This window comes from Pan troglodytes, chromosome 20 (genome assembly GCF_028858775.2).
Source record: "Pan troglodytes isolate AG18354 chromosome 20, NHGRI_mPanTro3-v2.0_pri, whole genome shotgun sequence".
Lineage (NCBI taxonomy): Eukaryota > Metazoa > Chordata > Mammalia > Primates > Hominidae > Pan > Pan troglodytes.
In genome coordinates this window covers 20,213,854-20,241,722 of record NC_072418.2, presented here as the reverse complement: position 1 = coordinate 20,241,722, position 27,869 = coordinate 20,213,854, and the positions used below count along the sequence as shown (strand labels likewise).

Here is a 27,869-nt window from a genome sequence, read left to right as displayed (position 1 = left end):
CTCCCCCGGCCCCATTACACTAGGCTAATTTTTGCACTTTTAGTAGAGAGGGGGGTTTCACCATGTCGGCCAGGCTGGTCTTGAATTCCTGACCTCAAGTGATCTGCCCCCCTTAGCCTCCCAAAGCACCGGGATTACAGGCATGAGCCACCATGCCAGGCCCCACTGGGCAGCTTCCCTACTGCACCTGCCCTGGTTTCCTCCCAAAACTTGTCGGCCATCCAGGGGTGGGGAATGTGGGCAGTGTTTTGGTGCCCAGCAAAATCCCACAAACTGCTGTGAAAACCAACCAGGAACATTTATTAAAAAAATAAGCAAGTTATCCCCAAGAGGGTGAAGCACCGCTGGCTGGTTCTGACATTCGATTCAGGCTGAAGGCACGGCAACTCCAGCCCTTGCTGGGAAATGTCCTACCCAGGCCACGGGCAGTGCCCCAGTGCAGCTGGGTCCCCTAAAAGCCCCCAAACACATGATCCCACCAAAGGCTTGAACAGAGCAACTTCATCAAGCAGGCAGGGACCACACCTGAGACACAAGGGCAGGGAGGTAAAGCACAGGGGACCGGGGGTGGGCCAGGGACACCCAGCCCCCGTCTCCAACTGGCGCCCCCTCCAGGGGGGCTGACTTGTGGCATGGGGCCACCAGGACCTGTGGTTGCCCCTGGTGGCGGAAGAGCTACCCTCCCTCTTGGGTGGTGGGGGGATGTTGTCTGCACACAGCTCAGACGACGGGGGGTACAGGAAAAATCAAACTCAGTCAACCATTCTTCAACCCAACAACTGGGAGTCTGTGAGGCCTGGCACACAGGTGCTCAATAAACGCTTGTGGCATGAAGAAGTGAAGGAACCGATCTTGTTCATCTCTGTGCCCCAGCACGCGGCATGTAGCCCATGATCGAAAATGCAGACTGAACAACTGTCACACTCTTTTGTATCACTAGTGCCCGGCACACAGTCAGTGCTCTTCAGGTGTGTGGGAAAGAAGCCAATGAGTGAGAAGTTCCCACACCATCTAGCAGTGAGGAAAAAAAGAAAGAAGTGAAAAGTACCTTGCTTACTCCCATTCCCATCCCATAGCTCAGCTCCCTGCACACAGCAGGTGCTCAGTAAGTGTACCGAATCAGGAACTTATCTTTGTGACACGAGTGCCAGGCACACAGTAGGTGACCAATATGTGCTTGAATAAATGGATAGAAGCATCTTATTTATCTCAATATTCCCAGAGCCTGGGCTGGGCACAGTGGCTCATGCCTGTAACCCCAGCACTTTGGGTGGCCAAGGCGGGCAGATCACTTGAGGTCAGGAATTCGAGACCAGTCTGGCCAACATGGTGAAACCCCGTCTCTACTAAAAATACAAAAACTAGCCAGATGTGATGGCACGCACCTATAGTCCCAGCTACTTGGGAGGCCGAGAAACAAGAATTGCTGGACGCTGGGAGGCGCAGGCTGCAGTGAGCCAACATCACACCACTGCACTCCAGCCTGGGTGACAGAGACAGACCCTACTCTTAAAAAAAAAAAAATCCCAGAGCCTGGAATGGCACCCAACACACAGTAGGCACTCAATAAATCCTTGAATGAATTTTAAAAATGAATGTGTATCACTAGTGCCTGATTCTTAATCTGATCAGTAACTGCTTGATGACTGAATCAATCGCTGATGGAGGGAACAATTATGCCTCATTCACTGCCGTAACATGGGAACCTTGCATACAGCAGGTGCTTAATAAATGCTGGGCACATGAACAGATGAAGAGGGCTTGGTTCCTCCCAATTCCCCAGGGCCAAGCCCTGTTGCTGGCATGCGGTAGGCACTCCATTAATGCTGCCTGTGTGCACGTGATTGCTTAGCAAGAGCTGGCTGGACACCACCCCACACGAGAGCCCTCTGTGGCCTGCCAAGGGGTCCAGAGGTGGCCCTGATGTCCTCAGTAAGCACGTGGAGCCTGGGCCACCGATCGCTGCTTTGGCTTTCTGGCTGCTACCCCTCAGAGTTCATCCCGGGCAGCACTGTCCAGTGGGGACTGGAGCACGTCCGAGTTCTTGGCCTCACGGCTCAGTGCCTGCTGCTCCCGCATCTTCTGGGACTTGGCGCGGTCCCAGTCGGTCTTGACGTGCTCATTGTTCCATACGACTGAGGTTTCGGTGTCACTCACATAGCCATCGTCTCCTGTGTAGTGTGTGGGGTAGATGAGCAGCGGCTCCACGGAGAAGGCATGCAGGTTGCGGAGGGAGAAGTGGGCCTTGTACTCGGACCTGGGGGGAGGAGGAGGAGAGTGAGGGGCAGCAACGGCTTCAGGGGAGGGGACAGCTGGAGGAAAAATTGGGGGTGAAGAAGTCAGCAGGGACAGATTAAAACGTAAGTGTGCAGGGGATACAAATGGAGACAGATCTGGGAGGGGGCAAACGGAGGGAGAAGTAGGCAAAAGAAGAGACATCTTCTCGGAGCCCGTGAGTCTCACACCCCCACTCTCCCAGGACAGACCCACCGTGAAACCCCAGCCCAGCAGCCGCCTGCCCCTCTCACACTGGGTGTTTGTCGAACATGACGGGCAGGAACTCGTCCACAGGCAGCATCTTGGAGAGCGGCTCAGCAGCCAGCAGTTTGCGGGCGCCTTGCAGGGAGATCACATAGGCCAGGGTCCAGTAGGAGTAGTCGGCCTCCACCAGGTTCCTCACGCGGGGCACAGCCTTCTCGGGGTGCTCCACCTGCATCCGCTTCCGGCCCACATAGCTGGGGTGCAAGATCGGGCGTGTCACTCTCCTCGCGCCCTCCGGAGGGAGCTTGCCCAGAAAGCCAGGGATCTAGTTACCCCGTCAGGTCCTGGGATGGGAGCAGGCTCAGCATGTTTGCGGAGCGCTGTGACTGGATGGAGCGAATGCAGGAGCCCAGGGGTCTGGCGGTCATGGGCGAGAAGAGTGAGTTTTTCCAAAGGGCGTGAGGGAGCCATGGAGGATTTGGAGCTGGGGAGAGCAGGATCACGCAGACGTTCTCTGAGGCTGAAGCTGCTCTGAGTTCAGAGGACAGTGGGGGTGGAGGTGGGCGAGGTGCCCTGATGGGGGGGCAGTCAGGAAAGGAGGGGTGCAGTTACTTTTCACATGGGGCAGTGTTCCCAGAATGCAGATTAGGGCACTGCACATGGAAGGGAAAAAAGAGATGGAGGAAGGGAGAGGACAAACCAGCCCACCTACAGAAGAGAAGGACGGCTCCAGTGCTGGAAACACGTTGGTGGCACTCCCATCCCGGGGCTTGTCTAAGACCCAGGCGCCCTGGCCACGCCCCCACACTCTTCGGCCACACCTCCAGCTCTGACCACACCCCCATGCTCTTCAGCCACGCCCACAGGCTGCCCGGTCAAATTTTAGCCACATCCACCTCCACAGGCCTCAGTCAAGTCTCTAAGCCCTGACCAAGCCTGCAGGCTTCTGGCCAGGTCCCTTGAGTTCTGGGTGATCCTTCCAAGGCCCTTCCCTATAGGCTACAGCCCTGACAGTGCCTTCAGGCCCAGGGACCACGTGAGCCCTCCTGCTACGCTTCCAAGGGTTGGCCACGCCCCCAGGCCACGCCCACCACCCTGACCACACCCAGACATACAGGCTCTAGGCTCAGCTGCAGCGCTGTGGCCACGCCCCTAGGATTCAGCTCCACTCCACCTCCCAGCTCCACCTCTAAGCCCTGGCCATGTACCTAGGTTCCAGTTCCACCCCACCTTCAAGCCCCGCCTCTAAGCCATGACCCATCCCCAGGTCCCAGCTCCACCCTGCCCCCACCCCCACCTCTAAGTCCTGGCCTTGCCCCAGGCCCCAGCTTCACCCCACCCTCAGACCCCCACTCACATGAGGTCCCAGTCCAGGCCCTCCCGCTCCACATCCCGCATGAGGTTCATCAGGCGTCTCTTGAAGAAGATCTCAAAACGCAGGTCATCCTCAAACACAAGCGATTTCTGCAGCCCCCGGTCCACCACCTGAGGGAGGAAGCCCCGCCACGTCGCAGGGAGGCCAAGGCCAGGCCTGACCCTAAAGCACAGAGCTTTGCTTTGAGAAGGTTTGAAAGACCCGTAGAGAAGCCAGTGCATCTCCCTGCCTCTCCTAGCTCCAGGGACATCTGGACATCCAAACCTCTGCCCTCTGCCATCCATGATGGATCTCAGAAGAGAAAGGCCTCCCAGCCCCTCAAATGCCCACACCTCATGCACCTCCCGCCTTGCAGCCGCACACCCCCATTTGGCTTCACGTTTGATGATAACAAGTTTTTTTTTTTTTTGAGACGGAGTCTCGCCCTGTCACCCAGGCTGGAGTGCAGTGGCACGATCTCAACTGCAACCTCCGCCTCCCAGGTTCAAGTAATTCTGCCTTAGCCTCCTGAGTAGCTGGGACTACAGGCATGTGCCACTACGCCCGGATTTTATTTTTCTTTTTTTGAGATGGAGTGTCACTCTTGTCGCCCAGGCTGGAGTGCAATGGCATGATTTCAGCCCACTGCAACCTCTGCCTTCTGGGTTCGTGATTCTCCTGCCTCAGTCTCCCAAGTAGAGGGATTACAGGCGCCCACCACCACACCCAGATAATTTTTGTATTTTTAGTAGAGTCTAGGTTTCACCATGTTGGCCAGGCTGGTCTTGAACTCCTGACCTAAGGTGATCCGCCTGCCTCGGCCTCCCAAAGTGCTGAGATTACAGGCATGAGCCACCACGCCCAGCCATTTTTCTTTTTTCTGAGACACAGTTTTGCTCTGTTGTCCAGTCTGCAGTGCAGTGGCACGATCTTGGCTGACTGCAGCCTTAAGCCACTCTCCCACTTTAGCCTCCCAAATAGTTGGGACCACAGGTGTGCGCCACCATGCCCGGCCCTGATGGCCCAAGTTGGAAGCCTAGTCAGACACCCTCCTCCAATCGCAGCCTCTCCCTCTGAGGGTGGATGAGGATGCCTGGGCTGGTGAGTGCCCCCAGCACTGGGCAGGTGCTGGTTTAAAGTGGCTCTGTGGCCATGACTTCTAGTACTAAACGTCAAGCATAGAGACCAGGCTGGGAGTAACGAGGATTTGTTTATAGGTCCCAAGCCCCAGACACCACCTGCTGCTCAAAAGGGCTCACCCCTTCCCCCAGGCTCAGTTTCCACATTTGCGCAATGGAAGGATGGCAGGCACACCTGGGGGTGATACAGCTGGTGTGACGCATCATTCACTAAAGAGAGGCCATGGGTCCCATGGCTGAGGCTGGATGCCTAGCCGGGGCTCTGGGGAACTCCTTCAACCCCTTCCCCATCCAAATCTCCGATGAGATCTAGGGTCATAACTCTGGCCCCGCCCATCACTCAGGACACACCTCCTTCCAGATGTTGTAGTGGCTCAGGAAGCAGCCCAGCTCACCCTTGGTGAGGGGCCGGCCGTGGTAGGGGTCCCGGTAGCCAGGCAGCATCTGGATCCCCAGCGCCTCCACCTGGCTGGTGTTCATGGCTCTGGAGAGGAGGAGGAGAGGGTCACGAAGAAGGTTCACCCTGCCTGCCATTCTGCCATCCCCGGCCATTCCACCACCCCCTGCGGCGTTGAGCAGCTGGTCCACCTCTTGTAGCACTGGCACCCCTTCCGGTCACATGGGGCCTCACTCGCCTGCACATGGTATACACTCGCGGGCAAACCTGCTCTCCTCCTCTCCTGGGGTCTGACTGACTTACCCCTCCACAGTCCCCACCAGTCTACACTGGCAGCATGCAAACCTACCCATTCCCCTGGGTCAGGACTCACTTGCCTTCCATGGTCTACAACTGTGAGGATCTGCCCCTTCCCCAGGGCCCCATTCACTTCCCCTTCATTACGCCCACTGACGTGGTCTCCATCTGTTTGGACACCACGCCCGCCCCCATCTGAATCACCTGCCGTCTACCAGCGAGGTCTACACCCACATCCACGTGCGGACTCGCCCCCCCACCCCCAGGCCTCGGACTCACTTGCCGTCCACGGCCTCCACCAGCCGGCACTCGATCTCCTGTGCCTGCAGCGCCCGCAGCATGCGCTCCCGCCGGTCCTGCCGCCGCCTCAGGTTGATCATGAAGACCTGCACCCCGGAGAGTCCCCCAGCCAGATCAGCCCCTGCAAACAAGGGCCCTCCAGCCCCCGCCCCGCCTCCAGGGAAGGCCCAGCTCACCTCGTCGAAGCCCATCTTGTCCGGTGTCTTGGTGGGAGCCGAGATGAAGCGGGAGGGCTCTGCTGGCGGGTGCTTCACTGTGGGGCACAGACGTTGAGGAGTCGCTGCGGTGAGGAGCCTCCAGCCTCTCTCCAATACGCTTTCCCCACCCGCTTTCCCCACCCGCTCCATGGCTCCCAGTCAGGCTGGCTCGGCCCACAAAGTCGACCTGGCTCCGCCCACATCAGCGCTGCCCTCTAGGAGCCCCTCCCACGTCATTTGAACCCTGCACAGCAGCCCAAAGCCCTGGCCACACCCCAGGCCCCAGCTTCACCCCGCCCCCAGTCCTGCCTCTCAGCCCTGGCCACACCCCAGGCCCCAGCTTTACCGCGCCCAAGGCCCCGCTACTCAGCCCTGGACTCGCCCCAGGTCCCAGCCTCACCCTGCCCTTAGCCCCGCCTCTAAGCCCTGGCCACACCCCAGGCTATAGCTTCAACCTGGCCCCCAGCCGCACCACTCAGCCCTGGCCACGCCCCAGGCCCCGGCTTCACCCCACAGCCTCCCCCAGCCTTGCCTCTAAGCCCTGGCCATGCCCCAGGCTCCAACTTCACCCTGCACCCCCCCAGCCCCACCTTTAAACCCTGGCCATGCAACAGCTTCGCTCCGACCCCCAGCCCCGCTTCTAAGTCCTGGTCACACCCCAGGCTCCAGCTTCACCCTGCTCCCAGCCCCGACTCTCAGCCGTGGCCACGCCCTGGGCTCCAGCTTCACTCCGCCCCCAACCCCGCCTCTAAGCCCTGGCCACGCCCCATGCTCCAGCTTCACTCTACCCCCCAGCCCCACCTCTATGCCCCTGCCAACCCAAAGAACCCCCATTCCTACCTCAGGGCCTTTGCACATGCTGGGTCCCTGCTTGAAATACCCTTCCTTTCCCTGCTCTGTAACCTTACTTCTCAGCTATGATGCCCTGGGCATGGGGGTCACCCTCCCCACTCCCACCTCCCTAGGCTGAGCCAGGCACCTCCTCTGGGCCCCAGCAGCACCTGGACTTGCACAGCCAAAGCTCGCATCCTTGCTGCCCTAACCCCCTGGCCCTGTGCCTGTCTGTTGTGAGCCCCTTGGGAAGGACACCAGGTATGTCTGCTCACACTGGGCCCCTAGTGCCCAACACAGGGGCTTGGCACACAGCAGGCACTCAGTAATTGCTTGTAGAATGAACCAAGAAATGATGGCATGCTGTATATTCTTGATTGGCCTGGGCCTCAGCTTTCCTCATCTATAAAATGGGCCAATAAGCCACTGAGAGGTTTCACAAAGAGATGTCATGAGATCACGCACTATGTCATGGGGTGAACTGTGTCTCCCCAGTGCCAACCACCAGTACCCCAGGATATGATCCTATTTGGACACAGGGTTGTGTACAGAGGTCATCGAGTTAAAATGAGGTCATTAGGGTGGGCCCTAATCCACATGGCTTGTGTGCTTTTAAAAGGGGAAATCTGTAGCTCCTTGGGAGGCTGAGGCAGAAGGATTGCCCAGGAGTTCAAGGCTGCAGCGAGCTATGATGGTGACACTGCACTCCAGCCTGGGTGACAGGGACTCCATCTCCAAAAAAAGCAAAAAAGAAGGCCGGGCACAGTGGTTCATGCCTGTAATCCCAGCACTTTGGGAAGCTGAGGTGGGCAGATCATGAGGTCAGGAGTTCGAGACCAGCCTGGCCAACATACTGAAACCCTGTCCCCACTAAAAATACAAAAAACTAGCTGGGCGCAGTGGCTCATGCCTGTAATCCCAGCACTTTGGGAGGCCGAGGCAGGTGGCTCACAAGGTCAGGAGATCGAGGCCATCCAGGCTAACACAGTGAAACCCCATCTCTAATAAAAATACAAAAAATTAGCCGGATGTGGTAGCAGGCGCCTGTAGTCCCAGCTACTCGGGAGGCTGAGGCAGGAGAATGGCGTGAACCCAGGAGGCGGAGCTTGCAGTGAGCCGAGATCAGGCCACTGCACTCCAGCCTGGGAGACAGAGCGAGACTCCGTCTCAAAACAAACAAACAAACAAAAAATAATAAAAATAAAAATACAAAACATTAGCCAGGCGTGGTGGCAAGCGCCTGTTAAACCCAGCTACTTGGGAGGCTGGGGCAGAAGAATCACTTGAACCCGGGAGGCGGAGGTTGCAGTGAGCCAAGATCGCACCATTGCACTCCAGCCCAGGCGACAGTGCAAGACTCCATCTCAAAAAAATAAAAACCAAAAAAACCAAAAACCTAAATTAACAAATTAGCTGAGCATGGTAGTGGCATGCACCTGTGGTCTCAGCTACTTAGGAGGCTGAGGTGGAAGGATCGCTTAAATGAAGGAGGTTGAGGCTGCGGTGAGCTGTGATTTTGCCACTGCATTCCAGCCTGGGTAACAGCGAGACTCTGTCTCAAAAAAAAAAAAAAAAAAAAAGGAAATGACAACACAAATATATGTGAGAACTTAAACTGGGAAAACACTGGTAGCCACAGAGACGCTTCTCAGGCCCGTTTCTGATGGGAGTTGGTGATAAATGGAGACCCACCACCCCCAACTGTAGCCGGGTGGGACCTGGACACCTAAGTATGCCACTCTTGGGTGTTGTGGGGGGCCTGCCCCAGTGATTGTGCAGTCTCCAGGTGTCACCTCAAAAAGACTCAAAAGTCTCCCCCAGGCCAGGTGCGGTGACACACGCCTGTAATCCCAGCATTCTGGGAGGCCGAGGCAGGTGGATCACCTGAGGACAGGAGTTCGAGGCCAGCCTGGCTAACATGGTGAAACCCCGTCTCTACTAAAAATACAAAATTTGCCGGGTGTGGTGGCAGGTACCTGTAATCCCAACTACTCGGCAGGCTGAGGCAGGGGAATCGCTTGAACCCAGGAGGCGGAGGTTTCAAGGGAGCCCAGAATGCGCCACTGCATTCCAGCCTGGGTGACAAAGTGAGACGCCGTCTCAAAAAAAAAAAAAAAGTCTCCCCAAAACAAAGGGCAGGGTGCTATTCCATCTTGAGCCACCAGGGGGAGCCGCAGATAGACTCGTTCAGAAATCGGTAAGGCTGGGGAAACTGAGCCCCAGGACAGAGGCCTCACCCCTCCCACCCAGTCTCCATCTACGCAGTGGTGGGAATGGCAGTGGCTTTGGCAGGGCTTTCTGCGCCCAGTGCAGGGCGAGGCCCACATTAGCAATGGCTGAGATGGGAGCATCATCCCTAGACAACCTCAATTACAGCTCAGCCCTGCGTGCTCCTCCAGTTTTAGAGGGACGGCTGCTGGTTTCATAGTTCATGGATTTTTTTAAAGTTTTATTTATTTATTTATTGATACAGGGTCTGGCTCTGCTGCCCAGGCTGGAGTGCAGTGAAGCAATCTTGGCTCACTGCAGCTTCGACCTCCTGGGCTCAAGGGATCCTCTCGCCTCAGCCTCCCGAGTAGCTGGGACCACAGGTGTGTGCCATCATGCCTGGCTAATTTTTGTTATTTTTTTTTGGTAAAGACAAGGTTTCACCATGTTGCCCACGATATTCTCAAACTACTGGGTTCCAGGGATCCGCCCACCTTGGCCTCCCAAAGAGCTGGGATAATTATTTTTTATTATTATTATTTTTGAGACAGACTTACTCTATTGCCCAGGCTGTAGTGCAGTGGCACGATTATGGCTCACTGCGGCCTCCAACTCCTGGGTTCAAAGGATTCTCCCACCTCAGCCTCCTGAGTAGCTAGAATACAGGCATGTGCCACCATGTCGGACTAATTTAAAAAAAATTTTTTTTTTGAGACGGAGTTTCACTCTGTTGCCAGGCTGAAGTGCAGTGGTACGATCTCGGCTCACTGCAACCTCCGCCTCCCGGGTTCAAGTGATTCTCCTGCCTCAGCCTCCCAAGTAGCTGGGACTACAGGCATCCGCTACCACACCCAGCTAATTTTTTTTGTATTTTTAGTAGAGACAGGGTTTCACCATGTTGGTCAGTATGGTCTCCATCTTTTGACCTTGTGATCCGCCCGTCTCGTCCTCCCGAAGTGTTAGGATTACAGGCATGAGCCACCGCACCCGGCCAAAATTTTTTTTAATATAGAGATGGGGTCTCACTATGTTGCCCAGGCTGATCTTGAACTCCTAGGCTCAAGCAATCCTCTTACTTTGGCCTCCCAAAGTGCTGGAATTACAGGTTTGAGTCACCATGCCTGGCCTATACATGCAGTTCTTTAGTGAAAACTTGCTGTCCTCTCAGTTTTCATGTCCTCTATAGCTCCTGACTGTCCTCAGGGGGAAGGTCCCTTCCTCAGCCTGGTCTCTGAGGCCATCCACCCTGGCCCTGGATACCAGCCCCAGGGGATCACTGACCTTGCCTGTTCCCCAGGTTCACGTCCCTTCCAGCCTCCCAGCCTTTGCCCACACTACCACCTCCTGCTGCAATCCCCTTTCTGGTGAACTCCTACTCAACCTGCCTCTTAATACCACCTCCTCCAGGAAGCCCACCCGACAACCCCAAGCATGCTGTGTACAGCTACCTGCAAACCAGCACTCTGTGAGAGCAGACACAACCCTCCACCTCGTTCACACATGCCCTTGCACCCAGCACCCCCCACAGGGACTTGCATCTGCCTGGCACTCAGTCAGTGCTCACGGGACGGATTGGAGACATCAGTGAAAGGGAGGCAACCTGGCACCTCCCAGGGCGGTGTGCAGGCAGACTCACCCATGACCTCCAGCTGCACGTGCATGAAGCTCTCGGCCTCATCCTGGAGGGTGCTGTGGGCGCGCAATGGCACTGGCAGGAATCCGTACTCCTCCTTGTTGCACACGTACATCTGAACCTCTGCAGTGGGCAGGGAAGCAACAGACAAATGTAAAAACAGGCGAGGCCCAGTGGCTCATGCCTTCCATCCCACGGCTTCAGGAGGCCAACGCAGGAGGATCGCTTGAGGTCAGGTGTCTGAGACCAGCCTGGGCAACAGAGCAAGACCTTATCTCTACAAACAACTTTTTTTTTTTTTAAGACAGAGTCTCACTCTCCCAGGCTGGAGTGCAGTGGCACTACCTTGGCTCACTGCAACCTCCGCCTCCTGGGTTCAAGTGATTCTCCTGCCTCAGCCTCCCTAGTAGCTGAGACTACAGGCACATGCCACCATGCCTGGCTAATTTTTTGTATTTGTAGAGACGGGGTTTCATCATGTTAGCCAGGATGGTCTCGATCTCCTGACCTCGTGATCCACCTGTCTTGGCCTCCCAAAGTGCTGGGATTACAGGTATGAGCCACCACGCCCGGCTCTACAAATAATTTTAAAATTAGCTGGGAATGGTGGTACCTGCCTATGGTCCCAGCTACTCGGGAGGCTGTGGCAGGAGGATCACTTGAGCCCAGGAGACTTGAGGCTGCTGTGAGCTATGATGGCACACTGCACTCCAGCTTAGGCAACAGGGCAAGGCCCTGTCTCAAAAACAAACCCAACAAAAAAAACAGTAAAAATGCATGTTGAGGCACAAAAAGGAAAGTTTGACAAAATGTGAGTTAAGTTACTTCCTTCTACATCTATCCTTTTCTGGATGGTTTAAATTTTGATGAGTGTGTATCTTTTTTTTTGAGACAGAGTCTCGTTCTGTCGCCCAGGCTGGAGTTCAGTGGTGCCACCTCGGCTCACTGCAACCTCTGCCTCTGGGGTTCAAGCAATTCTCCTGCCTCAGCCTCCCAAGTAGATGGGATTACAGGCACCCGCCACCACACCCAGCTAATTTCTGTATTTTTTTTTAGTAGAGGTGGGGTTTCACCACGTTGGCCAGGCTGGTCTCAAAATCCTGACCTCAAGTGATCCACTGAGCCCAGCCAAGTGTGCATCTTTTTTAGACTAAAAAACTCAATGATGCTCTTTTAATTTAATTAATTTATTTTTTTTGAGACAGAGTCTCGCTCTGTCGCCCAGGCTGGATTGCAGTGGTGTGATCTCCGTTCACTGCCTCCTGGGTTCAAGCAATTCTTGTGCCTCAGCCTCCCAAGTAGCTGGGACTACAGGCACCCACCACCATGCCCAGCCAATTTTTGTATTTTTAGCAGAGACGGGTTTCACCATGTTGGCCAGGCTGGCCTCAAACTCTTGACCTCATGTGATCCGCCCGCCTCACCCTCCCAAAGTGCTGGGATTACAGGCATGAGCCACTACACCCGGCCTCTTTTAATTTTAATTGGTCAATTTCTTCTATAAAGGGCCAGGTGGTAAGTATTTTAGGCTTGTATGCCAGACGGTTTCTATCTCAATGACTCTGTTCTGCCTGTGGCACTTGAAAGGAGCTACAGACGACACTTAAATGAATGGGCTTGGCTGGGTACTGATGACACTTTATTGATGGGCAATGAAATCTGAATTTCATACAGTTTTCATGTGTCACAATATTCTTCTTCTTTTGATTCTTTTCCCCAGTGATTTAAAAATGTAAAAATTGGCCGGGTGTGGTGGCTCATGCCCATAATCCCAGCATTTTGTGAGGCTGAGGCGGGTGAATCACCTGAGGTCAGGAGTTCGAGACCAGCCTGGCCAACAGGCGAAACCCCATCTCTACTAAAAATACAAAAATTAGCCAGGCGTGGTGGTGCACACCTGTAGTCCCAGCTACTAGGGAGGCTAAGGCAGGAGAATCAATTGAACCTGGGAGGTGGAGGTTGCAGTGAGCTGAGATCATGCCACTGTACTCCAGCCTGGGCAACGGAGGGAGACCCTGTGTCAAATAAATAAATAAATAATAAATAATAAAAATGTAAAAATTGTTGGCCAGGCACCGTAGCTCACGTTTATATTCCTAGCGCTTTGGGAGGCTGAGGTGGGAAGGATCACTTAAGGCCAGGAGTTCAAGTCTAGTCTGGGCAACATAGCACACCCCATCTCTACAAAAACATTTTTTTTTCAATTAGCTGGGCATGTCGGCAGGTGCCTATAGCCCCAGCCAGTCTGGAGGCTGAGATGAGAGGATTGCTTGAGCCCAGGAGGTTGAGGCTGCAGTGAGCTACGATCACACCACTGCACTCCAGGCTGGGTGACAGAGTAAGACTGTGTCTCTAAAAAAAAAAAATAAAATATAAAAGTTGTTGTTAGCTTGTGGCCATATAAAAGTAATTAGTGGGGCCAGGCGTGGTGGCTCACGCCTGTAATCCCAGCACTCTGGGAGGCCGAGGTGGGTGGATCACAAGGTCAAGAGATCAAGACCATCCTGGCTAACACAGTGAAACCCCGTCTCTACTAAAAATACAAAAATTAGCCGGGCGTGGTGGCTGGCGCCTGTAGTCCCAGCTACGCGGGAAGCTGAGGCAGGAGAATGGCGTGAACCCAGGAGGCAGAGCTTACAGTGAGCCAAGATCGGGCCACTGCACTCCAGCCTGGGCGACAGAGCGAGACTCCGTCTCAAAAAAAAAAAAAGTAATTAGTGGGCCAGGTTTGGCCTGCAGGTCAGTTTGCCAACCTCTGGTTTCCAGTAAACAACAAGTCAACATGAGGCTGTGCTGTCTCTTTAAATATTTGTTTTCCCAATTAAACAATTAATATATGCTCAACTGTAGAAAATTAGGAGAATGACCCAGGTGCAGTGGCTCCCTCCTGTAATCCCGGCACTTTGGGAGGCCGAGGTGGGCGGATCACCTGGGGTCAGGAGTTTGAGACCAGCCTGGCCAAACTGGGGAAACCCTGTCTCTACTATAAATATAAAAATGAGCCAGACATGGTGGCGTATGCCTGTAATCCCAGCTACTTGGGAGGCTGAGGCAGGAGAATCTCTTGAACCAGGAGGCAGAGGTTGCAGTGAGCCGAGATCGCACCACTGCACTCTAGCCTAGGTGACAGAGCAAGACTCTACTTCAAAAAAAAAACAAAAGAAAATTGGGAGAATATAGAAAAGTATGAAGATTGAAATAACATTTGGGGTTGATCATGGAAAATTGTGTAATGGGTTCAATGTATATTATTTGGGGATGGATGCCCTAAAATCTCTGACTCACCACTTCACAATCTACGCACGTAACAAAATTACACTTGTGCTCTATAAATTTACACAAATTAAAAAATAATAGTAACATGCAATCAATAGGTATTTTTTTCTTGAGAAGGATTCTTACTTTGTCGCCCAGGCTGGAGTGCAGTGGCATGATCTCGGCTCACTGCAACTTCCGCCTCCCATATTCAAGTGATCCTCCCGCCTCAGCCTCCCGAGTAGCACCACCACGTCTGGCTAATTTTTGTATTTTTAGTAGAGATGGGGTTTCACCATGTTGGCCAGGCTGGTCTCAAACTCCTGACCTCAAATGATCCACCCGCCTTAGCCTGCCAAATTGTTGGGATTACAGGCATAAGCCACTCTGCCTGACCAACCAATAGATCTTAAAGAGCTAGGGAATGAAGCTAACCAGCAAAGCCAGGGCTGGAGAGAAACTGGGTCCTGGAGACATTATCTGAACACCTAGATACAGCTGCACCTGAAGTCAGTCCTGCGCTGCATTGTTTGGGTTCTGTGAATCTTCAGTGTGTTCTGAACTGGCTTAGTGCAAAACCCAAAGAACCAGGCAGATGCCCCTGCGATGGCAGACCCCTCATGTACGTACCTGCCTGCTTGCAGGAGAAGGCAAAGACGATGATGTCGTCAAAGGACCAGGTGTAGTCAGGGTGAGGTGGGTAGAAGGCCAGGTTCCTGGACGCCGCCTTCCGCAGGTCGATCAGGAAGGTCGAGTGCACCATGGGAACTGCAAAGCAGCCCCGGCGGTCTCGCTTGCGGATGGGGATGTAGGCAGGTGTGCGCTTGTAGTAGCCCTGTGGGGAGAGAGCGAGAGTTCCGCGTAGGGGTCTTGAAAGGTGAGGATGGAGACCCGTGATAGTGGGCGGCATGAAACAGGACCAGACGGACAGCCAGGCACAGCAGTGTGTGCCTGTGGTCCCAGGACCCCAGACTCAAGCCCAGTGTGGGACCTGTGGCCAGGCATGGCCAATAAGAAAGAGCCTTGTATTTTCCCAGCTTCAGTAATGAGTTCAGAGGTAGTGTAGAGAGGAGACTAGCAATGGCTCAATCAGAATGGATGATGGCTGGACGCTGCTGGGATCACTCTCAAGCTGTCTGAGAATGAACCCACCCAAAGGATGGAGAAAGACAGTTATCCAAACACCTGGATCAAGCCATGCCTGAAGTCCCATCCTGACACCACCACTTGCTAGCTGTGTGACTTTAGGCAAGTCACTTCCTCTCTGTGTTTCTGTTTCCACCTCTGGAATAGCATGGTGGGGGACAATCAAGGACCCTCTATTCTTCCCTCCTGTCTGGCCTCAGAGGGCTGTTTAAAGATTACCATAATGAGTTTTTGTTTTGTTTTGTTTTTGAGACCAAGTCTCACTCCGTCACCCAGGCTGGAGTGCAGTGGCGTGATCTCAGCTCACTGCAACTTCCGCCTCCTGGGTTCAAGTGATTCTCATGCTTCAGCCTCCTGAGCAGCTGGGAGGACAGGCATGTGCCACCATACCCGGCTAATTTCTGTAATTTTTTTTTTTTTTAGTAGAGATGGGGTTTCACCATGTTGCCCAGGATGGTCTCAAACTCCTGAGCTCAGGCAATCCACCTGCCGCAGCCTCCCAAAGTGCTGGGGTTACAGGTGTGAGCCACCGTGCCCAGCTTCCATGATGATTTTTGTAAAACACACACCACGAGGTTGTGTGACAGTAAGTTACACTCTAGCCACAGCACCCCCCTGCTCAGCCCAGTCCCCACAGTCCCCAGGCCCTCACTCTACCTGGGAAGTCATTCCACACCAGAAGTTGGAGTACGCAGCCCGGGAATCCAGCATGGGGGCGACCACCGTCTTGTTCTCAGCGATGAGCAGGCTCAGTGTGTCAGGGTTGAGGATCAGATTGTCCGCATCTACAAACTGCAGAACACCCCACAAAGCATCAGCATGGGCTGCCAGGTCAGGCTACCATTCAGAACAGCTGGGGCAAAGGCCAGTGCCCTGGGGGTCTGGCAAAGACCTCTGGAAGCACCCCCTACACCAGATGAAATGAAGCAGGGACCCCGTTTTGGGGGCCTGCAGGATCCCCTGGATCATGGAAATAAAGCAAAGGTCTTCAGTTCCTTCAAAGAAAATTCTAGGCACTGAGATAGCCCTGAGAAATAAATGAACAACCAATGAGCAAGAAGGTAGCAAAACCTTTTTTTTTTTGAGACGGAGTCTCGCTCTGTCACCCAGGCTGGAGTGCAGTGGTATGGTCTCAGCTCGCTGCAACCTCCGCCTCCTGGGTTCAAGCGATTCTCCTGTCTCAGCCTCCCGAGTAGCTGCGACTACAGCCGTGCACCATCACATCCGGGTAACTTTTTGTATTTTTAGTAGAGACGGGGTACCATCATGTTGGCCAGGCTGGTTTTAAACTCCTGACCTCATGTGATTCGTCCACCTCGGCCTCCCAAAGTGCTGGGATTACAGGCATGAGCCACCATGCCTGGCCTAGTATTTTACTTTTTCTTCATTTTTTATTTTTTAAAGGGATAGCATCTTGCTGTGTCACTCAGGCTGAAGTGCAATGGTGTAATCGTAGCCCACTGCAGCCTGGAGTTTCTGGGCTCAAGTGATCCTCTCATCTCAGCCTCCCAAGTAGCTGAGCGTACAGGCACGCGTCACCATGCCTAGATAATGTTTTCATTTTTATTTTTATGTTTGTAGAGATAGGATCCCTCTACATTGCCTAGGGTGGTTTTGAACTCCTGGGCTCAAAGCGATCCTCCCCATGGCCTACAATAGTTCTGGGATTACAGGTCTGAGCCACTGCACCTAGACTAAAATTAAATATATATATATAAAATCACACATAGAAAATGATTAGGTCTGGACGTTCCCCCTCTACCAGGATGTAAAGACACAGAAGTCATGATACATCACAGAACTACCAGAAGGTTTTTTGTTTTTGTTTTTGTTTTTGTTTTTTTGAGATGGCGTCTCCTGTTGCATAGGCTGGAGTGCAGTGGCGTGATCTCGGCTCACTGCAACCTCCACCTCCCATGTTCAAGCAATTCTCCCTTAGTCTCCCAAGTAGCTGGGATTACAGACACATGCCACCACGTCAGGCTAATTTTTGTGTTTTTTGGTAGAGATGGGGTTTCACCAGGTTGGCCAGGCTGGTCTCGAACTCTTGATTTCAAGTGATACGCCTGCCTCGGCCTCCCAAAGTGCTGGGATTACAGGTGTGAGCCACCGTGCCCGGTCTGGATTTTTTTTCTTTTACTGCTGGTCCACAGAGATGCTTTCTGTTACCCAGGCAGTATCGTTTAGAATATTTGGATTAACTGCCATAAACAACAACAAAAACTAGAATTCCAGTATCCCCTGGCAACGTGAGAATACCATTTCCACATGGCAACCTTCAGTTGCAGAGGGGAGGTGGCTGGGTCTTAGGACAAGCCCTGTGGTCATGTTACACACCCCATCCGGTCCCTCTGGATGTTTGAATCTGTGACCTTTGAATATTAATGCAGAACAAACAGCCAGATCACTGTGGCAGTTCCTCAGAAAGCTAAACATAGAATTACTACATGATCCAGGAATTCCATTCCTAGGTATGAACCAAGAGAATTGAAAGAAAGGACTCAAACAGCTTCTTTGTTTGTTTGTTTTTGAGACAGAGTCTTGCTCAGTCACCCAGGCTGAAGTGCAGTGGCGTGATCTCGGCTCACTGCAACCTCCACCTCCTAGGTTCAGATGATTCTCCTGCCTCAGCCTCCTGAGTAGCTGCGATTAAATACAGGCGCGCACCACCATGCCCAGATAATTCAAACAGGTCTTTGTACACTCATGTTCATGTCAGAATCCCAACAGCCAGGCCGGGTGCAGTGGCTCACACCTGTAATCCTAGCACTTTGGGATGCCAAGGCAGGCAGATCATATGAGGTCAAGAGTCCAAGACCAGCCTGGGCAACACGGTGAAACCCCGTCTCTACTAAAAATAAAAATAAATAAAAAGAATTAGCCGGGCATGGTGACACGTGCCTGTAATTTCAGCTACTCGGGAGACTAACGCAGGAGAATCGCTTGAACCCAGGAGATGGAGGTTGCAGTGAGCCGAGATCGTGCCACTGCACTGCAAACCTGGGCGACAGAGCAACACTCTGTCTCAAAAAAAAAAAAAAAAAAAAGAGTCTCAACAGCCAAAAAAGGTGGAAGTGACTGAAGTGTGTCCATCAACGGATGAGGAGATCAACATAACGTGGTCCACCCAGACAACGGAATAAGAGTCAGCCATACAAAGGAAGGAAGCACTGATCCAGGCTGTAATGAACCCTGAAAACTCAATGCTGAGTGAGAGAAACCAGACACGAAACGCCACATAGTGTGACATTCCACTGACAAATCCATAGACAGGAAGCAGATTAGTGGCTGCCAGGGCCTAGGGGAGAGGAATGGGGAGTTGGGGAGTGACTGCTGATGGGAATAGGGTTTTCTTTCTGGGGAATGAAAATGTTCTAGAATTAGAGGTGGTGGTTGCAAAACAAATAAATATATATGTGAACTGACTTCAATTAAAACAAACAAGAAAGAGGAGAAAGTGAATCTCTCCAGGAGATACAATTAAAATTTAGATGCTGGCCAGGGGGGGTGGCTCACGCCTGCAATCCCAGCACTTTGGGAGGCTGAGGCAGGTGATCACTTGAGGTCAGGAGTTCAAGACTAGCCTGGCCAACATGGCGAAACCCCATCTCCACTAAAAATACAAAAACTTAGCCAGGCATGGTGGTGGGCACCTGTAATCCCAGGTACTCCGGAGGCTGAGGCAGGAAAATTGCTTGAACCCAGAAGGCAGAGGTTGCAGTGAGCCGAGATGGCGCCACTGCACTCTAGCCTGGGTGACAAAATGAGACTCCATCTCAAAAAAAAAAAAAAAAAGTAGATGTTTTTCTTTCTTAAGTTTCATATATATATCTATATTATACACACACACACGTATATGTTTATATACATATATAGATATATATACATATACACGTATATATGTATATATGTATACACACACACACACACATACACATATACGAAGCTTAAGAAAGGGTCTCGCTCTGTCACCCAAGCTGGAGTACAGTGACACAATCATGGCTGATTGCAGCCTCCTACTCCTGGGCTCAAGCAATCCTCCCACCTCAGCCTCCCAATTAGCTGGGACTACAGACACAAACCAGTACACCTGGCTAATTTTTTTTTTTGTTAGTTTTATAGAGATGGGGGGGGTCTCACTATGTTGCCCAGGCTGGTTTTGAACTCCTGACCTCAAATGATCCTCCCACATTGGCCTCCTGAAGCACTGGGATTACAGGCCTGAGACACACCCAGCTCATATATTTTTACCTGCAAGTAACATCCATAGCTTTTGTAAAAAGAGAGAGAAAGAAGGACCTTCAAACAATCATTTTAAAACATTAGACAAACTATTTCACATTCCAATATGGGTTCCAAAGTCCCCAGTTACAAAAATATAATTTTGTGACCAGGCGCAGTGGCTCACACCGGTAATCCCAGTAGTACTTTGGGAGGACGAGGTGGGTGGATCACCTGAAGTCAGGAGTTCGAGATCAGCCTGGTCAGCATAGTGAAACCCCGTCTCTACAAAAATACAAAAAAAATTAGTCGGGCCAGGCGCAGTGGCTCACGCCTGTAATCCCAGCACTTTGGGAGGCCAAGCCGGGTGGATCACGAGGTCAGGAGATCGAGACCATGCTGGCCAACACAGTGAAACCCTGTCTCTACTAAAAATACAAAAAATTAGCCGGGTGTGGTGGCGGGCGCCTGTAGTCCCAGCTATTCAGGAGGCTGAGGCAGGAAAATGGCATGAACCTGGGAGGCAGAGCTTGCAGTGAGCTGAGATCGCACCACTGCACTCCAGCCTGGGCGACAGAGTGAGACTCCGTCACAAAAAAAAAAAAAAAAAAAAAAAAAAATAGCCGGGCATGGTGGCAAGCATCTGTAGTCCCAGCTACTTGGGAGGCCGAAGCAGGAGAGTCACTTGACCCCAGGAGGTGGAGGCTGCAGTGAGCCAAGATCGCGCCACTGCACTCCAGCCTGGGCGACAGAGTGAGACACTGTCTCAAAAAAAAAAAAAAAAAAGAAACACGAAAATATTATTTTGTGTCAAAAGCCACTTTGAGTTTTGAACCAGCACTTTGAGCTCCACCCCGGTTTGCTGAGGGAAAAAAAAGCTAAAGCCAGGCAACCTCAAACCACAAAAGCAAAATCCTAGAGGCAGGACAAGGCAGCTTTGTGTCAGAAGGCTCTGGAAGGCTCCAGATCCACCTCTCCACCTCCTTGCCAGTTCTGACACCCCACCAGGCAAGATGTCCCCTCCCTCTGTCAGCCTCTGTTTCCTCACCTATAAAATGGTCTGATAAGGCACCAAGCGAAAGGGTCCACTCAGGAGCTCCATCCGTCCTCCCTAGATGTGGCACTGTCCCCGTTCCTCTCTCCCTGGCACCTTCACATCCAGTGTCAAAGCAGAACCTGTCTCCTTCACCTCGTGACGCATCCTGAACCCCCTGCCTTTCTCCACGGCCCCCACCCCATGCAGGCCTGTCCATCAATTGCTGATACCCTGCTTGGGCCTCTACTCCAGCCTCCTGCTAGTGTGTGGCCTTTTTTTTTTTTTTTTTGAGACGGAGTCTCACTCTGTCGCCCAGGCTGGAGTGCAGTGGTGCGATCTCAGCTCACTGCAACCTCTGCCTCCCGGGTTCAAGAGATTCTCCTGCCTCAGCCTCCCAAGTAGCTGGGGTTACAGGTGCGCATCACCATGCCAAGCTAATGTTTATATTTTGTTAGAAACAGGGTTTCACCATGTTGACCAGGCTGGTCTCAAACTCCTGAAGTCAAACAATCCACTTGCCTCAGCCACTCAAAGTACTGAATTTAGAGGCATGAGTCACCGCGCCTGGTCCACAGAGGCTTCTGAAAATCTCAAATCAGAACACAGACCTCCCCTGCTCATACACCCTCCATGGCTTCCCATTCCCCTCCAAGTAGACACCAAGTGCCTCCACTGGCCTGTGTAGTTGGACCTCTAGCCACTACTGCATCGTAATCACTTTGCTCACTTGACTCTGCTTTTTCTTTTCTGCTTTTTGTTTGTTTGTTTTAAGAGATGGGCTGGATGTGGTGGCTCACACCTGTAATCCCAGCACTTTGGGAGGCCGAGGCAGCTGGATCACCTGAGGTCAGGACTTTAGAGACCAGCCTGGCCAACATGGCGAAACCCCGTCTCTACTAAAATCATAAAAATTAGCCAGGCATGATGGCGGGGGCCTGTAATCCCAGCTACCCAGGAGGCTGAGGCAGAAGAATTGCTTGAACCCAGGAGGAGGAGGCTGCAGTGAGCCGAGATTGTGCCACTGCACTCCAGCCTGGGCAACAGAGACTCTGTCTCAAAAAACAAGAAAAAAGAAAATCAGGAGAATATAGAAAAGTATGAAGGCTGAAATAACATTTGGGGTTGATCATAGAAAATTGTGTAATGGGTTCAATGTATATTATTTAGGGGATGGATGCCCCCAAATCTCTGACTTCACCACTTCACAATCTATGCATGTAACAGAATTACACTTGTGCTCCATAAGTTTATACAAATTAAAAAATAATAGTAATATTCAACCTATAAGCCTGTTTTTTTTTTTTTTTTTTTTTTTTTTGAGACAGAGTCTCATACTGTGGCCCAGGTTGGAGTGCAGTGGCACGATCTTGGCTCAAGAAAAAAATAAAAAGACTCAACTGTTCCCTTCCCCATGAGACAATGTCCCCACAGGAGGAGGAAGTGCAAGTCAGGCCTCAGCAATTCAATGTGGCCACCACCCCCCAGCCCCTGACCCCTTCCTCCTGCTTCTTGGAAGTGACCCAAAGGTTTGGCCATTACATATGATGGTGATAAAAACAGACGTGACACGGCCAGGCACGGTGGCCCATGCCTGTAATCCCGGCACTTTGGGAGGCCGAGGCAGGAAGATCACTTGAGCCCAGGGGTTGGAGACCAGCCGGGGCAACATAGCAAGACCCCGTCTCTACAAAAATATTTTTTATTTGTTATTTTTAAAAAATACTTATTTATGTATTTATTTATGAGATGGAGTCTCACTGTGTTGCCCAGTGACTGGAGTGCAGTGGCACGATCTCGGCTCACTGCAACCTCTGCCTCCTAGGTTCAAGAAATCCTCCTGCCTCAGCCTCCCAGGTAGCCGGGATTACAGGCACCTGCCACCACGCCCAGCTAATTTTTGTATTTTTAGTAGAGATGGAGTCTCACCATGTTGACCAGGCTGGTCTCGACCTCCTGACCTCAAGTGATCCACCCGCCTTGGCCTCCTAAAGTGCTGGGATTATAGGCATGAGCCACCATGCCTGGCTTCCACAAAAATAAAAATAAAAAATTAGCCGGGCGTGGTGGTGGGTGCCTGTGGTCCCAGCTACTCAGGAGGCTGTGGCAGGGGAATCGCTTGAACCCAGGAGGCAGAGGTTGCAGTGAGCCGAGATTGTGGCACTTCACTCCAGCCTGGGCACCAGAGTGAGTCTCTGTCTCAAAAAAATAAAAAAATAAAAATGGACTTGACCCAAGTGTCCAAACACAGGGGACAACTGGGGACAGAAAAGCCCATTCATTCCTAGTGCTGAGGATCAAATGAATCCCAGCTCCTCCTCCACTGACCAACCATATCACCTCAAGCAACTCATCTCCCCTCTCTAAGCCTCAGTTTACCATTCTGCAAAACAACATTAAGGATGGTCCTGGCATCCTGCTGCTCCGCCTTCCCTGGGGATACCCAGACCTGCCTGTGATCCATATCCGGCCGGCTGAGAAACTTACCAGGATGTAATCAGCCCACATGTCTCGAGCTGATTTCAGGGCTGCCTGGCGCAACTTCATGACATGCTCGTAGCGTGAGTCAGACCAGTGTTTCGGGCCTTCCTCGTCCGGGTAGGACCTATGGGGAGGCAGCTGTGATGTGGACATCACAAGGCACTATCAAAGCCCAGCGAGGGCCTGAGCTGCCTTCGGGGTACTCAGAGAGAGCTTCCTGGAGGAGGGGACGTGTAAGCTGATCTGAGGGATGGGAAAAAGTAAACGACGAGGAAAGAGAAGTGGGGAGAATGTTCCTGGCCGGAGGTACAGCCTGTGCAAAGGCCTGGAGGGAAGAAAGCCCGAGGCACACTGGAGGGAAGGAAGGAAGGAAGCTCAGTGGGGTCCAGTGCAGTGGCCCACGCCTGCGATCCCAGCACTTTGGGAGGCAGAGGTGGGAGGATCACTTGAGGCCAGCACTTTGAGACCAGCCTGGGCAACACAGTGAGACCCTATCTCTACAAAAAATACAAAAACATTAGCTAGGCATGGTTACATGTGCCTGTAGTCCCAGCTACTCAGGAGGCTGAGGCGGGAGGATGGCTTGAGCCCAGGAGTTAAAGGCTGCAGTAAGCTGTGTTCACTCCACTGCACTCCAGCCTGGGTGAGGGAGTGAGACCCTGTCTCAAAAAAAAAAAAAAACCCAGAAAGGAACTGGGTGGGGGCAGGGAGTCCATGCTGCCCAGGGCTTTAGGGAGTAGATAAACAGCAAAGCCAGTGCTGGGACCAAGACTGAGTCAGTGAGCCAGGAAACAAAGCAGTGGGCGTCCCCAGAAGAAAAAGGGAGTGAAAGAATTCTAGGTACAGGGAACGGCTTGGGCAAAGGTCTGAGAAGAGGATTATGGCCTATTTGTAAAGCTGAGGGAGGGTCAGAGTAGCTTAATGCTGCCTGGCTGGGCTGGAGGCAGGGACTGAGGGCCTGTAATTGTCCTGGGGCAATGGGGAGCCATAGAGGGTATGTGAGCAGAGGCAAAGCCCAATCAGACGAGGAGCAGGGGAAAGATGCTCACCTGGGCTCCTCTGCTGGCCGCCACTCCACGGAATGGTACAAACTCTTCACGGCCACCAGCCACTCCCGCAGCACAGTTGACGTGTTATCCATGTTGTGGTCCGTAGCCACCCTGCAGGGAGAGGGGACAGGCAGCGTACTTGGGGAGACTGAGGCAGGACCAGGCAGCAGTGAGGCAAGTCAAGGACCACCATCCCCAACTGGCCTCCCACCAGCTATGTACCCCTGGACAGGACACTTCTCCCTTTCTTTTGTTTTTTTTTTGAGACAGAGTCTCGCTCTGTTGCCCAGGCTGGAGTGCAGTGGTGCGATCTCGGCTCACTGCAAGCTCCGCCTCCCGGGTTCACGCCTTCTCCTGTCTCAGCCTCCCAAGTAGCTGGGACTACAGGCGCCCACCACCACACCCAGCTAATTTTTTTATTTTTAGTAGAGACGGGGTTTCACCATGTTGGCCAGGCTGGTCTCGATCTCCTGACCTCGTGATCCACCCACCTTGGCCTCCCAAAGTGCTGGACTTAACAAGCGTGAGCCACCGTGCCCGGCCCATTTCTCCCTTTCCATGTCAGTTTCCTCATCTGTAACATGGGGGTGGGAACAGGACCCAGTTTACTGGGAAGTGGAAGGATTAAACAAGCTAATTTTGGAAAGACACATTAGTGATTGGCTGTTTTATTACTGAGCATCTAAGATCTTGCAAACCACATTCACTAACAAATATGTGTAACTTAATTTTTTTTTTCTTTTGAGACAGAGTCTTGCTCTGTCGCCCAGGCTAGAGTGCAGTGGCACAATCTTGGTTCACTGCAATCTCCGCCTACCAGGTCCAAGCAATTCTCCTGCCTCAGCCTCCTGAGTAGCTGGGATTACAGGTGCACACCACCATGCCCAGCTAATTTTTGTATTTTTAGTAGAGATGGGGTTTCGCCATGTTGGCCAGGCTGCTCTCGAACTCCTGACCTCAGGTGATCCACCTGCCTCAGCCTCCCAAAGTGCTGGGATGACAGGAGTGAGCCACCGCACACAGCAATTTTTGTAATGTATAGATCAGGCCAGGCACGGTGGCTCACGCCTGTCATCCCAGCACTTTGAGAGGCCGAGGCGGGTGTATCACCTGATGTCAGGAGTTCGAGACCAGCCTGGCCAACATGGCGAAACCCCATCTCTACTAAAAATACAAAAATTAGGCCGGGCATGGTGGCTCACACTTGTAATTCCAGCACTTTGGGAGGCCGAGGCGGGCGAATCACTTGAGGCCAGGAGTTTGAGCCTAGCCTGGCCAACATGGTGAAATCCCGTCTCTACTAAAAACACAAAAAATTAGCTGGGTGTGGTGGCGGGCGCCTGTAATCCCAGCTACTCAGGAGGCCGAGGCAGGAGAATTGCTTGAACCCACAGGAGAATCGCTTGAACCTGGGAGGAGGAGGTTGCAGTGAGCCGAGATCGTGCCACTGCACTCCAGCCTGAGCAACGAGAGCGAGACTCAGTCTCAAAAAATAAATAAATAAAAAATATTAAAAAATTAAATGTATATATCAGAAACCAGCTGGGTGCAATGGCTCACGCCTGTAATCCCAGTATGTTGGGAGGCCGAGGTGGGCAGGTCACTTGAGCTCAGGAGTTCGAGACCAGGCAAAACCCCGTCTCTAGAAAAAATACAAAAATTAGCTGGGCGCAGTGGCGTACGCCTGTAGTCCCAGTTACTCGAGAAGCTGAGGCAGGAGAATCACTTGAGCCCAGGAGGGGGAAGTTGCAGTGAGCTGGGATTGCACCACCGCACTCCCGCCTGGGCGACAGATGTAAAACCCTGTATCAAAAAAAAAAGTATATCTCAGCAGGGCGCTGTGGCTCATGCCTGTAATCCCAGCACTTAGGGAGGCCGAGGCAGGCAGATCATGAGGTCAGGAGATCGACACAAGCCTGGCCACAATGGTGAAACCCTGACTCTATTAAAAATACAAAAATTAGCCAGGCATGGTGGCGCGCTCCTGTAATCCCAAGCTACTCGGGAGGCTGAGGCAGGAGAATCACTTGAACCCGGAGGCGGAGGTTGCAATGAGCTGAGATCGTGTCACTGCACTCCAGCCTGGGCGACAGAGCAAGATTCCATCTAAGGGGAAAAAAAAAAGTATATCTCAAAGTAAATCTCATAAATCCCTTACCCTGCCTTCATCTTCTCCTGTGAGCTGCACCACTTCAGTGGGCTGCAGTCAATTATTCATTCAACAAGCATTTGTTAAGTACCAATTGTGTATTTGTATTATCCAGACTGGGAAATCAGGTGGAAGGAAAAGCGACATTTGGGAGTTTAGTTTGACCGTAGTGCCAAAAGCTAATTCTGCCCAATAAATTAAGTTGACAATAACACCAGCAATGACAGTAATCATAATAATAAAATCACTGAGAGCCAAGCCCATGCCAGACCCAAGGGCTCCACATCCATTAACTGGATAATCTTCAGAGACAAACCCAAAAAGAGAATTATATTAACACGCTCATTTTCTTTTCTTTTTCTTTTTTTAGAGGCAGGTCTTACTCTGTAGCCCAGGCTGGAGTGCAGTGGTGCAATCATAGCTCACGGCAGCCTCGAACTCCTGGGCTCAAGCGATTCTCCTGCGTCAGCCTCCTGAATAGCTGGGACTACAGGCACACACCACCGCACCTGGCTAATTTTTGTATTTTTTTTCTAGAGACGGGGTTTTGCCATGTTGGCAAGGCTGGTGTCGAACTCCTGAGCTCAGGTGACCCGCTTACCATGGCCTCCCAAATTGCTAGGATTACTGCGTGAGCCACTGCACCCGGACCCATTTTCCATTTGAGAAAACTGAGGCAGGGAGTGAGAAGTCACCAGTCAGAGGCTTCTTCAGAGCTCTGCCTCATTCCCTACCAAGAAAGCATCCACTTCCTCCTGGGCCATCTGGTCCTGGACTCCACCCACGCCGGTCCGAGGGCAGGGGTTTGACTGGGGCCTGGAGCCAGGCTGAGTTCAAGCTTAAGGGCAGCAGCCGGCACAGAAAGGCTTGCTGTTAGATGTGGCCTCTGGCAACGCCCCAGTGGGGGCTCTGGGCTCCGTCCTTTGCAGGTGTACGTGCTCCAGAGGGAGTTAGAGCCCCAGTCAGTGAGGCCGGATCTGCCCTAGTAGGGTCCAGCAGGCAGGAGCGGTGCCCAGCCCACCCCCAAGGAGCCAGCAGGAGGAACTCGGTCCCGCTTGTGTTGTGGGGAGGGCTGTGTCTGGCCCCATGGGAGGACAGCAGGCAGGGGGCACGCGTGGACCCGTCCCGATGGGGACAGCGGGCAGGGGCATGCGTAGAACCGTCCCGATGGGGGTAGCGAGCAGGAAGCACGCGCGGACCCGCCCAGAAGAGGACAGCGGGCAGGGGCTCGCGTGGACCCACCCCTATGGGGACAGCAAGCAGGGGCTCGCGTGACCCGCCCGATGGGGACAGCGGGCTCGGCTCACCATAGCGCCGTGCGCTCCCGCGGGTGCCGCAGCCGCTCGAGTGCGCCCAGCGTGGTGGGCAACGCGTGGGCCGCGTTTCGCGCCAACAGCGCGATGAGCACGCGCGGCGCCTGCAGGGGCGACTCCGGGCTCCAGCGCTCCTCGGGGAAGTAGGCGTCGGCGCCCGGCGGGGCCCCGGGCGGCAGTGGCGCCAGCAGCAGAAGCAGCAGCGCCAGGAGCGACTGCCCGCGCCGCCGGCCCGCGCGTGGGGCCGCCGCCATCGCGCCACGCGTCTCCTTTAAGTCGTTTTTCTGCGGGAGGACTCTGGCCGCGCCTTAAAGGGGTGATAGGGGCCCCGCCCGGCCGCGCGCCTTAAAGGGGAGGAGCGCGCCGGGCGTGAAGTCCAGGCCCC

General features: G+C 53.0%; 1 protein-coding gene across 4 annotated transcripts; it reads right to left on the bottom strand.

Annotated features, from left to right (window-relative positions):
• Positions 1-274: 274 nt before the first annotated feature.
• Positions 275-27,869, bottom strand: COLGALT1 (collagen beta(1-O)galactosyltransferase 1). 4 transcript variants are annotated; one of them, XM_063800597.1, is made up of 13 exons: positions 27,479-27,862; positions 24,023-24,133; positions 22,980-23,097; positions 15,896-16,030; positions 14,723-14,927; positions 10,841-10,960; positions 6,145-6,221; positions 5,948-6,054; positions 5,326-5,458; positions 3,839-3,966; positions 2,815-3,012; positions 2,529-2,735; positions 275-2,257 (listed from the first exon to the last, which is right to left on the bottom strand). In XM_063800597.1, the coding sequence occupies exons 1-13, from the start codon at positions 27,736-27,738 to the stop codon at positions 1,990-1,992; spliced, it is 2,067 nt and encodes a 688-aa protein (XP_063656667.1). In that variant the 5' UTR covers positions 27,739-27,862; the 3' UTR covers positions 275-1,989. The 4 variants fall into 4 exon arrangements, with proteins under 4 accessions (XP_063656667.1, XP_063656668.1, XP_024207171.1 ...); XM_063800598.1 differs by lacking the exon at positions 27,479-27,862 and adding an exon at positions 26,906-26,931; XM_024351403.3 differs by lacking the exon at positions 2,815-3,012 and having other exon boundaries at positions 27,479-27,869.